Genomic DNA, 11,637 nt, shown 5'->3' on the forward strand with positions numbered 1-11,637 from the left:
ATAACTTTTTTTTAAAAAAAAAATACTGAAAGGAAAAGTTTCTCTCAAAACAGGCATTTTTTATTTTTAATTTTCTTTATATTGTGATAAACCAAACTCGTGTAAAGATTGTACTAATCAAATTCGAAAGTAAAGCTGAATTTTAATTGGTGCAATTTTTACTCCCAACAGCTCGCACAAATAATAGTCTTCAATTCCAGCATCTATAGTCTACATCAATAATCCAAAGCACCAATAGTCCACAGCATCAAACCCTTTACCAATACTGAAATCCTGACCTATGTTACTTCACGTTGACAATCAAACTACAACCATCCACAGATTACAGCAAGTTGCTCTTATTATTTTCATTTTCCTTCAGTTATACAAGCAAGGTGCTTGTCTCCCTGTAACAGCCACCCCATAGACTGCTGAACACAAACTGTCTTTTATTTTAACTGTTTATTCCATTTCATGATGTATGGGATAAGGGCCTTCTGCGCGGCCCAGGTGCCCAATTTTTAATAAAGAAAGAAAGACAGACTCCCAACAGCTTGAGCAAATGCAACGAGAAGGCATATTCGCAAAGTCTCTTATAGATTAGTGTCAAAAAGAACTAAAAGCTTATTCTTAACAAATATGTAAAGCTGAAGATTGAAGGCGGTAGTGACTTTTACCAAAAATCACTAATTTCAATTGTTTGTGGTCACCAAACTATTTTTTTTTCTTCATACAACATTGTTTTGATGTTTTATGTTTTGCTTTAATATTTAGATGCGTAAACTTTATCTGAGAAAAAGAATCTTCAATTGTCTGCTTTCAAAATGTTTTAGAATGTTTCTCTTGTAATGCAATTCAATAGATTCTTTTTATTGTTAGGACTACTCTTCAGAAATTTGATTTAAAAATATTTTGTCAAGGGCCCGGAAAATTTTGCTGCCCTTGGGCCTGAATTTGTCTTTATGGGTCCCAAAGTATTGTTTTTAAAAATCATTTTTATAGAACACAAATATGACCAGAGAAAAGGTAAAATAAGTTATATATGATATGTTAAATAGTTTTTTAAAGGGGTAAATTATTATAAATTTATTCATAACCTCATTACAAAATTTATAGTACATCGATAAATCACAATCAACGAATGTCCAATTTTATTACGGGTATATACCCTGATTTTCGTAAAAGTTTTAGGATTTGAAAAGTCATCTTACACACAATGATATACGGTAGTCTTTGATATTTTGTAGAAAAATTGAATAAATATAGAAAGTAAAATTATTACGGAATAAAAAATTATGCAGTATAAATGAAAAAAATAGAGCCGAATGTGGATCTTTTCATTTAAGTTAAACTGAAGAAAAAAAAGTCATCTTAAACTACAAATAAAAAAAATAAGAAGAAACGTCACGTTTCTTTTCTAATAAACTTCCCTCGGACAACCTGCGATGAAACTAAATCGAAATACACCCAAATATAACACGCAATTTCTTTTTTGAAGATTTATTATCAAAAAAAAAATATATTAATTTCACAATTTTAAGTTCAAATATTGAACTCTCTTGAGATCTCAGACCACGGAGAAATCCATTATCATTTATTTGATAAAAAGAATTTCAAGGTTTTATCTAGAAATGAAAAATTTGACAAGCTTGATACCATTCTTTCTAAAATGTTCTTTCGGGCATCTCTTTTTGCTACTTCTTTTCAAACACACCTTCTTCAAAAAGTTCTTTCCAGACCTTCCCATTGGGATACTCGAAGTTTTCTATGGATTGTTCTTTCATTTTTGAAGAGTAGCCTGGTGTCTCTGGTAACATATAGCATCCATTTCTTACGACAACAGGAGTTTCGAAATGCTCATGTAGATGTTCAACGTATTCTACCATTCTGAAAAAGTAATAAAACTTTTAAAAGGATGTCTGCAACAATTTGATGCGCATTGTCTCGGAAAGCATGTAATATCAAAATCCAGATAAATCTGAATATATCTAAAATATCTTATAGCGTATCTAAATATCTATAATACCTATAAAAATTTTCCAAGAAAAATGGTTAAATAAAAATGTATTTAAATGTTATTTTAATATATTCAAAAAAGCAGTCAAATACCTAATAATAAAATTATATTTAAACTATTGACTGTGGAAAAAAACTGTTTTTTAACTGTTTTCACCTAATACGGTTAAAAATCCAGAACTTTATCGCACCAACAAGGGCCACCTAATTAAGCCGCTTACTTCCCCGCAACTGGGTACTTATAGCTGAGAGGGATATTTTGACTAACTCATGGCTGACAGTACAGGGGTTCGACTCCCAAAGTTGGCACCACAATATTTCCTCTATTTCCCTCAACGCATGAAGAGCATTCAGTGTCCTGTACTATTAGAATTCCTTGTGACCCTGGACCAGTGGTCAGAGAAACTACATTTTCCTTGACGTTAACTACAACAACTTCCTTACAAATGTAGTATATATTTTTTGTAAGAGTAGCGACTACTAACTACTTTCGAAATGCAGTCACTTTTTCACTACTTTTAGAAGATAAGCTTAACTAGCGAGCTTAAATTTCACTAATATTCAAAATGAAAATTTTCATTTTTTTCATCATTTTTATTTATTTATTCATTTATTTATTTGATTATTGTTTATTTTTGCAATTCACCATTAAATGCGTCAGTACCTTCTATCAAGTGATGTACCACAAGAGATGAAATCCCACATGGCTAAGTGTTGCACCAATTCACATAATCCTACACCACCAGCATGAGGGCAAACTGGAACTAGAATCAATAACCAAAACATTTTAAACAATTATCTACTTTATAAAAACAGAAATTCATTCTTTATTTAAAATAACTAAATTTTTATAAAATAAATATTTTAGTTATTGCATACAATAAATTAACAAATAACTAGAACTCTGTGCAATTATTTGTGAATGATAAATTTAGACTAACTTTTATTTAATATTTTTCATCAATTTGATGTGAAATATGTTCCTTGAAAAAGCTATAATAAAGAAAGCTAACATAGGCATAAATTGTTTGAAAACCTAATGGAGTATTCCGTAAACACCGCCATAAATATTAGAATAAATTATTAGAATCCTTTACGAAAATAAAGTTACAACAAATGGTTGCTTATTAAAGTGCAAAATAGCCTTTAAGTGTTCAAAAAATGGAAGCTATTTTAAGCTATAACATATTATTATAGAGATTAATGCTTCATTGTAAAAATGAAATTAAAAGCAATGAAACTGGTTTGAAACTGGTTGATAGTCGAAGGAGACTAAGAGGCGTTTCTAATAAATGACGACTTGCATAACTTCTTCAATTTTTCGAGCAATTTATGTAATATAATATTCACTTTGAAAAATGTCTTGGAAAAATGGTTAAATAACAGTTTATTTCAATGTTATTTTATCATATTCAAACAAAACAGTCAAATAACAATAAATTGCATGGCATTCAAACTGTTAACCGTACGAAAAGCCGTTTATTAACTGCTTTCACCAAATGCAGTTGAACAACTAGACTTTTGCGCACTAACTAACCCACCTAATGAAGCCGATCAGTTCCTTACATCTGTGAACATATTATAGCCGAGAGGGCTAATCTGTCAATCTCATGACTGACAGAACGGGGTTCGAGTCATAGTGTTGACTTTACAATATTTTCTTCAACACAAGGAAAGTTCCCAGCGACCTGAGTTATTAGAATACGCATACGCAATGCATTCACGCATACCCAATGCCCATTACCTAAGGAAAATCTTAGCTCTAATGTCCAGTTAAACTTCTCTCTTAAAATTTTGAAACCATGCTAGTTGTAAATGGTTTAAAAAAATCATGTTTTGTATTCATGGGTTTTTAACCTTTTTTAATGTAAATAGTTTTAAAACCGTAAAGGTAAAAAAGGCTTTCTACCGTGAACTTCACGCTTAATTGGATGGACAGTCTGTTAACCGTTCAGCTCAGTTTTAATAAAAGCTTTGAAAAGAGAAAAGAAATACCTTTATACTTAGCTGCCATCAAATATACTGAAAGAATTTCATTCACACCTCCAAGTCTACACGAATCAATTTGGCAAAATTGCAAAGCATTGGCCTGAAGCATTTGCTTGAAAATAACACGATTTTGGCACTGCTCACCCGTTGCCACTCCGATACCATAAGGTTTGAGAGCCTAAAAAGATTATAAATTTGATTATGGGGACTTTCCAAATTCGGTGCAATTTGGAAACTTGGCTTAAAAATAAAATTAAATTGGTCATTGTTGATGACTGACATTTATTCTTGTATATGTTTTGTACTTGCTTTAAAATTCAGCCTCAAAATTGAATTAAAATGTCTTGCGCATTTTTTAATAGTCAGCATCAAGAATTAATTAAAATATCTTGCACAGGTTTTAATGGTCAGTTAATCACTTCTCTTGGATAGTGTAAAAAAATATGTACCAAGACATTTTTAAATTTATCATAACATGAAATTTTTAAATATTTGAATGTTCTGAAATTGTTTTACATATTAAAAATTAGAAAGATATAAAAAAAATTAATTTGTCTTGGCCGTTTTTGAACAGTCTATTTTCTGGAATTGTTCTTTGTTAAAAGTTTATGGAAAATCAAATGTTTGGCAAATTATTATAATATTACGTATGATAACTCTTTATCATATGTATCGGTTCGAATCCCAGCGATGGCTAGCTGATGCGAATTCTGCACATGGCTCGCACCAACTACAGTGCTGACGTAAAATATCCTCTGTAGTAGACGGATCATGAGTTCCCTTGCCGTCAGGCTATCCGTTAAAGGTTTCTTTGGGTTTTTTCCTGTCCATGTAATGGTAATGTGGGTTAGTTCCATCAAAAAGGTCTTCCACAAAGGCCAATTTCTCTCAATACTTGATCCAGGAGTTCCCTTGTCTTCTGGATTTGGTTTATAATAATAAGACTACGGAGTTGAACATTGATAATCGTGGATTCAAAATTGGGTCAGCTGTTCAACGACGGTTATAAAAAAATAAATATAAACATTTGTATTTTTGGAAATCACAAACGTTTAAGTGAACAGGCTATTAAATTTCACAATAAAAATATTCTGCATCGAATTTGAAATCCACCCTTTTACTTTGAATTTAACTACACTGAATATAGTAAAAAAACATGCTCAAAACATTCTTTCATAACCATTCTTCCTTAAATCATTATCAAAAGTGATTATTAAGAAGTATGATATGTGGTTGAGTTCCTACTAGTAGAACCTACTCCAAAATTAGCTTAAACTTTTGAATTGTAAACGATCATTTGACTGTGATTTTTTAAACAGTCCACATCATAATTTTCAAGTAACATCATAATTTTTTATTTTGTAATAATTGATGATTAAGGAGCAAGAACGGCTTATGTACATTTTTCACAAAAATGGCAATTGGATCACCATATGTTGCATTTTAAGGATTACTAAGTTTTGACAAATCAATAACGAGGTAAATCAGTTCTCTCAGAGAGTTATTACACTTTTAAGATGGGCCAACTGGGGAAAAACGGGCCCTGTCTACGCGTAGACAGGGCGAACAAAAAGAAAAGCATACTGAAGGAGACTGTGGGATATGTAATGAGGAAGTATTGATTGAAAAGGAATTACGAGGAAAAAACGGTTCTTGACCAATCCTATTTTAAAATTCTATTTTTTCTTAACATTAAAATTTTTTTATTTTGTTTTAAAATTCGTGAGATACATAAATAAATGCTTGCGATATTCATGTATATTCTTATTTTAATGATTTCAACCATACGCTAGCTACTAAGCAATTTCATAGAATCCTTCATGGACATAAACCATTTTTCCCCCTTGGTCTTCAATTCTTTTACTAATATTTCAAAAACATCTGTGAGAAAACTATTATGGCACAGATTAAAATCTTAACAAAACGAAACATTTATTTCATCATTTTTAGAAACTAATGGAATTGGTTAATAACTGATCAACTGGTTCAATGTGCCCAAATTGTGCCAATGGAATTTTCAGTTTCCGTTGTATATTGTATATGAACTTTCACTTCAATGAAAAAGTTGCAATTAAAATATATTATTAGAAAATACTTTCTTTCAAAAATAAAAGTCAGACATTAAGAAAAATTTTAATTTAACGCAAAATCGTTTTCTTAATTAAAAGAGAGAGAATGAAAAAATATTCCCGCTATGAGGAAAAAAGTTACGATGACTTTTGTTTTGTTTGAATACTGAAAAAGTGTGCACAACTAATGAACAGACGAAAGAAAGTTTACTTTTAGTTTTTATACAAACATTTTTTATTTGAATTAAATCGTTCTCGTTAAATTCACAACTTATTCTGTAATTTGGTTTGTAAATGTTTATACTCAATTAATTTATCACCATACACTGCTAGAAATTTCTTGGTTAAAATAGTTAAATAGGAGCTTGTTTAATTGTTATTTTATCATATTCAAACAAAAAAGTCATATCAAAAAGTCATTTTGTTCCTTACAGTTAGTACATACTGTAGTTGATAGAGTTAATCCGTCAATCTCATGACCGGCAGAATAGGGATTCGAATCCCAGCGTTGGCACAACAATATTCCTTCCTTTATTTCAATACATGGAGACTTTCTAATGTCCTGCACTCTTCAATTGGTGACCCTGAACTATTAGAATACGAAATTATCAATCACGCTTAGATGGCGCAGCACCCACAGAGCTCCAATGTCCGTTTAAGCTTCATTTTTATGGCTAACAAACTATGCAAGTTGCAAATGATTACAAAATCATGTAGTTTTGTATTCGCGGTTTTTTAACCGTACCAGTTAAACCCTGTTTCAAAATCGCAAAGATAAAAAGGTGTTCCTATAACCATAAATTTTATGGTCAATCGGATGAGTGATATGCTTCCGGTCACTGTATTTTCAGAATAAAAATTCAAACAGCTTAATAATATTTCAAATACAAAGCACAAAAACGGTATCTAAAGACCACTCAGTAATTTCAATAAAAACTAAAATTCCAATTGCTGAGCATTTCATCACCTGTGCTATTGCTGCGTGTCCCAACACGTCGTCCGGACTAGTTGGCTCTTCAATCCACAGTAAATTAAAATCAGTGAGCTGCTTCATCCAATCAATTGCTTCTTCAACATCCCATTTCTGGTTAGCATCAACCATCTAAAATAACAAAATACAAAGTTCCAAAAAAAATAAGCAGTTGCACAAAGTTTTGTTTGATATGTGATAGAAAAAAAATGAAAGAATACAATCAATTAATCGATTCATTTAAATTCCTACAAAAATATTTCTTAAAATAAAAATAAGCTCCGTTTATTGAATAGTTTAAATGAAAGTAATTTTAGTGTTTATTTTGTTTTGCATATCTTGAGAATTTGAAGACGATGCTCTTTGGATTGATAAAAGCAAGAGGAAAATGAAGTCAGAAACAGATTAGAGAAAAGAAAAAAGCGCAGGTGCCATCGAAAATATAGAATATAAATTAAGGGGGGAAGGAAACCGTGAAAGGAAATGGCGATTTCAGTTTACTTGGTGTGGTTTAGTTTATTTGGTACGATTTCAGTTTACTAATTGTACCAACATTGTTTTTACACGTGCAAACAAATTATTTACCTATGAAAACAGTGCATTTACCTAAAAAAAATATTTTTGAATATAAATGCATTAATTGCAAAAATATATTTAAAAACCTTCTTGTTTCCACGATTTCTATATATTTTTAAATTATTATAAATAAAAACTGGCTTGATAGCAAACGAAAAATGCCTTTAAAACTGTCAGTCCAGGACTGTCAGGGCACTGAACTTTTTTACAATGGCTTACTTTTAAGAAAATATTCAAAAATATTATATCTATAAAATAATGTAAAAATTAGAACACATTTTTTTATTTTTGCAGAATTTTGTTTTATGTACAGAAGTTTAGAAGAATTCAGATGCACTGTTAAACATTCCGGTCAAAATAACGATAAAAAGTAATGACACACTGAGAGCAGCGTCCATAAGATCCATAATTACAGTAACATTTTAATATTATAATTTATACAGTAATATTTTTAATTACGGTGGTGATTCAGAGATATTACGTAAAATATTATAGTAAAAATTACAGTTTATCAGATTTTTTGTTCCGTAAACTTTTACTCTAAAAATGATTTTTGTGCTAAAAAGTACTTACACTCTGAGTGCCAATACTTTTTGCAGTAATTTGATCCAGAATTCCTTAAAGTGTGACCCTTTATAATTCTGAATGTATCCCGAACTATTTAAACTGAGATAACATTCTCTAACCAAATGCCGTGAAATTTGAGATAATCAACCATGATGGAAAGAGATCTAAATGTGAATCAACAGCTGGTTTGTCTAGAGACCCATATTAAATTCCGAATTTTTAATAAAATACCAATTATTAAAAATACACACAATAAACAAATATCAATATCTCATTCTTGCAATTATTGAGAAATCCAAAAATATTAATTCAAACTGTATCTCATAAAGTACCTTTATATAATCTCATTGTGTTAATAACAACAACGTATTATAATACACCATAGTAATTGCATCGCATAAATTTTGTATATCAGAATATTTCATTGTAATTATTAATCTATTATTAATAATTGCAACTTATGGTATAAATAGCTTTTATACCTCATAGTATTTTATGATAAATACAATTTTACTGTTAAATGAAATCATAATGTGGGAGAATAATTGTATCTCGCAATAATTATATAATTATAAATCATAGTATTTCATAATATCCGTATATGATAATAGCACACTCTAAAAAAGCAAAAAATGTTTCTAGAAGACCATCTCATCAAAATAAAGATTTACTTTATTCAGTATTATTTAGCACTAGTGGGCTGCGCCCCCTGCTCGCTAACGCTCGCCAACCCCAGAAAATTGCTACGCAATCTTATATGACTTGCTTCGCTCGCTACTAACTTACGTACCTTGCAAATGCACAGAATTTTAAGAATTCAAAAATATCATTCAAATCCATATAACAACTTTTTTTTAAAAAGAAATTACATCTTTTTAGTAAATACTAAGTTATTAAAATAAATTTGAATTCAAATAAAGACTCATTGACTGAGACTCATTTTTCAATGAATAATTAATAGCAATAATAAAACAAATAAATTCGTGATATAAATCAAAAGTCGTCAAATAAATTCGTAATATATAAATTCGGGGGAAAAAGCACTTTCGACAAAATACTAAAATAGAGATCTATCGACAAAGACTACTCACTTCTGCCTAGCTTAATAGTATGAGATTGCCGCAGCTGTATTGTCATTTCAGTTTCCGTGTTTGAAAGCACTATATGTTGAGCCACCTCAGCTAGATTTGGCAAATGACATTTTTAGCGGCAATCATTGGTCGATTTTCTAGCGTTGCCATTCGAGGAGTTGTAATGAGGCTTTTTTTGTCGCCGTGTGAGAGAAATATATATATAGATAATGCAGTTGCTCAAGGTCAACTCATGATAGTTAAAAATTACCAGAATTAACAATTTTCTCCGGTACTTATCCTTTTCAGTCGGAAGTAAAAATCCTATTTCCACATAACTTTTGGTACCAATAATAGTATTTTTAGTACCTATTAAAAACACCAAATAACGTAATACCAGAAATACCTTTTACCAAAATTAGTTAAGCACCATTGGCGACAAAAATAATATGGTGATTTTTTAGGATTCTCCTAGACGTTTTATTCATTAATTGAACTTTGTAGTACCTAACTTAATTTTATACTTCATTCAGAAACTTTTTACCACAATTAGTTAAGCATTATTAGCGTCGATAACAATATGAATTTTTTTCTGCTTCTCACAGACGAATTCCATTCTCCTTCATAATCATATCTTCATTAATTTACCTTTTAATAAAATTTTATTTTTTATTTCTGCATGAATAAATTACCAAAATTAATTAATTGTAGTTATCAAAAATTATTAGTAACAACAATTATATTTCGATAATCGTTTTGGACGATCAGTAGCGATACTTATTTAGAAGGGCTAAAAAAATTGTCAAACTATTATTGACGACAGTGATACTTATTCAAATTTGGTATTAAATACTACTTGTATTGTCGCTATAGGTGCTGTGGTAATAAGAACCTATTATAAAATATAGGTATCTAATTTAGGTTCAGTAGTATTAAGTTCTTTACCGACAATTGAAACAAATAAGTATCCTAATATTACCCTACTGCCGCATCCATGACACCTAATATACAACCTTTTTTATGAATGTTTTATATATTCCGATGCGGCTTCATACTATTAGATTTATCATAGTATGAGTTAGAAATTCAACTTACAGAAAGAACTGTATATAGTACATAGTATCATTTAGTAGACCAACTATATAGTATCATTTAATCCGTGATAGTCAGAACCAGGAAACCAAAGATAAATAGTTCATGAAAACGGGTGATAAAATTAATTATCAGTTAGAGCTGCAAGCTAGAAAATCACTCGCATTATAAAATATTTCTCAAATCCTAAGAAAAGCACTTTCTTTGGGATGTCACATGAGAAGCTGCGAACGTTGGGAGTTGTAAAGTACGCAGTTAGGTGCGCCATGTCTTCAAGTGTGTATGCACCAAATTTGGTGCTGATAGGCTCAGAATTGCTGATTTGTAAAAGATGCATGCATTCACACACATATACGTATATATAAAAACATTCTGTTTCATTAACATAGATTAGTATAAAGAAAAAATAGTAAGTATAATATAAAACACGATGATTAAATGAAACGATAAAAATTAATTATTTTAAAACTGATCCATTTAAAATTTTAAAAAAATGCTTTAATAAATATGAGAAGCACTAAAGCTGATTTGAGCACATTTAGAGAAGCACTAAATTTTTTAAGTCACTCACTAATAAATTATTGTTTCCAATTTCCTCTCTAAATATTGACAATCGTCGTCTGTCATTGTTTACATCCAACCCTACTTTTGCTTTAAACCTAAGAGAGAAGGAAAAAAAAACTGAAATCGCAATAAATCTAAATAATTCCATTTCATCAAATAAGGAAATTCAAGTTATTCTGTAGACATTCAGTTTAGCAAAAAATTTTGAACTATGCAATGAGAATATAGAGATTAAATTCTAAGATTAAATTCTCAAGATTAACGAAGAAAGTAAAAGAGTCAACCACGATTAAAAAGGGCATTTTTTCTGACAAATTATCTTAATGGATGCTAAGAATTTTTTCAGTTAAGATTAAGTCTCCTCATTGATCTAAGCATGTAAAAATGTACTTAAAACGAAATTATGACTTTTAATCTCTAATTTAATTACAGCTTCAATCTTTTGACAATAATAACGGAAAAAAATAGTTAGTTTAATAAAAATTAATGTGGTCATAAATTATTAAAAGTCCATTTGAATAAATCAGTGGTGCTTAGTTACAAGAAAGAATATTAAAATGTCCTCTTTTTTTGCTTTAAAAGCATTTTTCAGTTTTGCAAGAGATTTTTTTTCTAATACTCATGCAGATGCATTATATATATAATATATATATATATCTCAATAAATAAATACAAATTAGACAAAAAGAAAAACGAAGAAAATTTAGAAAATCAATAAGTTTTATTTACTGCGCATAAGTTGCAA

At 29.9% G+C, this 11,637-nt stretch overlaps 1 protein-coding gene across 1 annotated transcript in view; it reads right to left on the reverse strand.

The window, feature by feature from the left end:
• Positions 1-1,463: 1,463 nt before the first annotated feature.
• LOC107454014 (mitochondrial enolase superfamily member 1) overlaps positions 1,464-11,637 on the reverse strand; it is a 33,749-nt gene continuing 23,575 nt past the window's right edge. The window contains exons 10-14 of the mRNA XM_043046463.2: positions 10,900-10,987; positions 7,021-7,155; positions 3,991-4,162; positions 2,660-2,759; positions 1,464-1,866 (exon numbers count right to left, since the gene is read on the reverse strand). Of these exons, the coding sequence (XP_042902397.1) occupies positions 1,674-1,866; positions 2,660-2,759; positions 3,991-4,162; positions 7,021-7,155; positions 10,900-10,987 (688 nt within the window). The 3' untranslated portion in view covers positions 1,464-1,673. The remainder of the gene's footprint in view (positions 1,867-2,659; positions 2,760-3,990; positions 4,163-7,020; positions 7,156-10,899; positions 10,988-11,637) is intronic.

This window comes from Parasteatoda tepidariorum, chromosome 5 (assembly GCF_043381705.1).
Source record: "Parasteatoda tepidariorum isolate YZ-2023 chromosome 5, CAS_Ptep_4.0, whole genome shotgun sequence".
Taxonomy (NCBI): domain Eukaryota; kingdom Metazoa; phylum Arthropoda; class Arachnida; order Araneae; family Theridiidae; genus Parasteatoda; species Parasteatoda tepidariorum.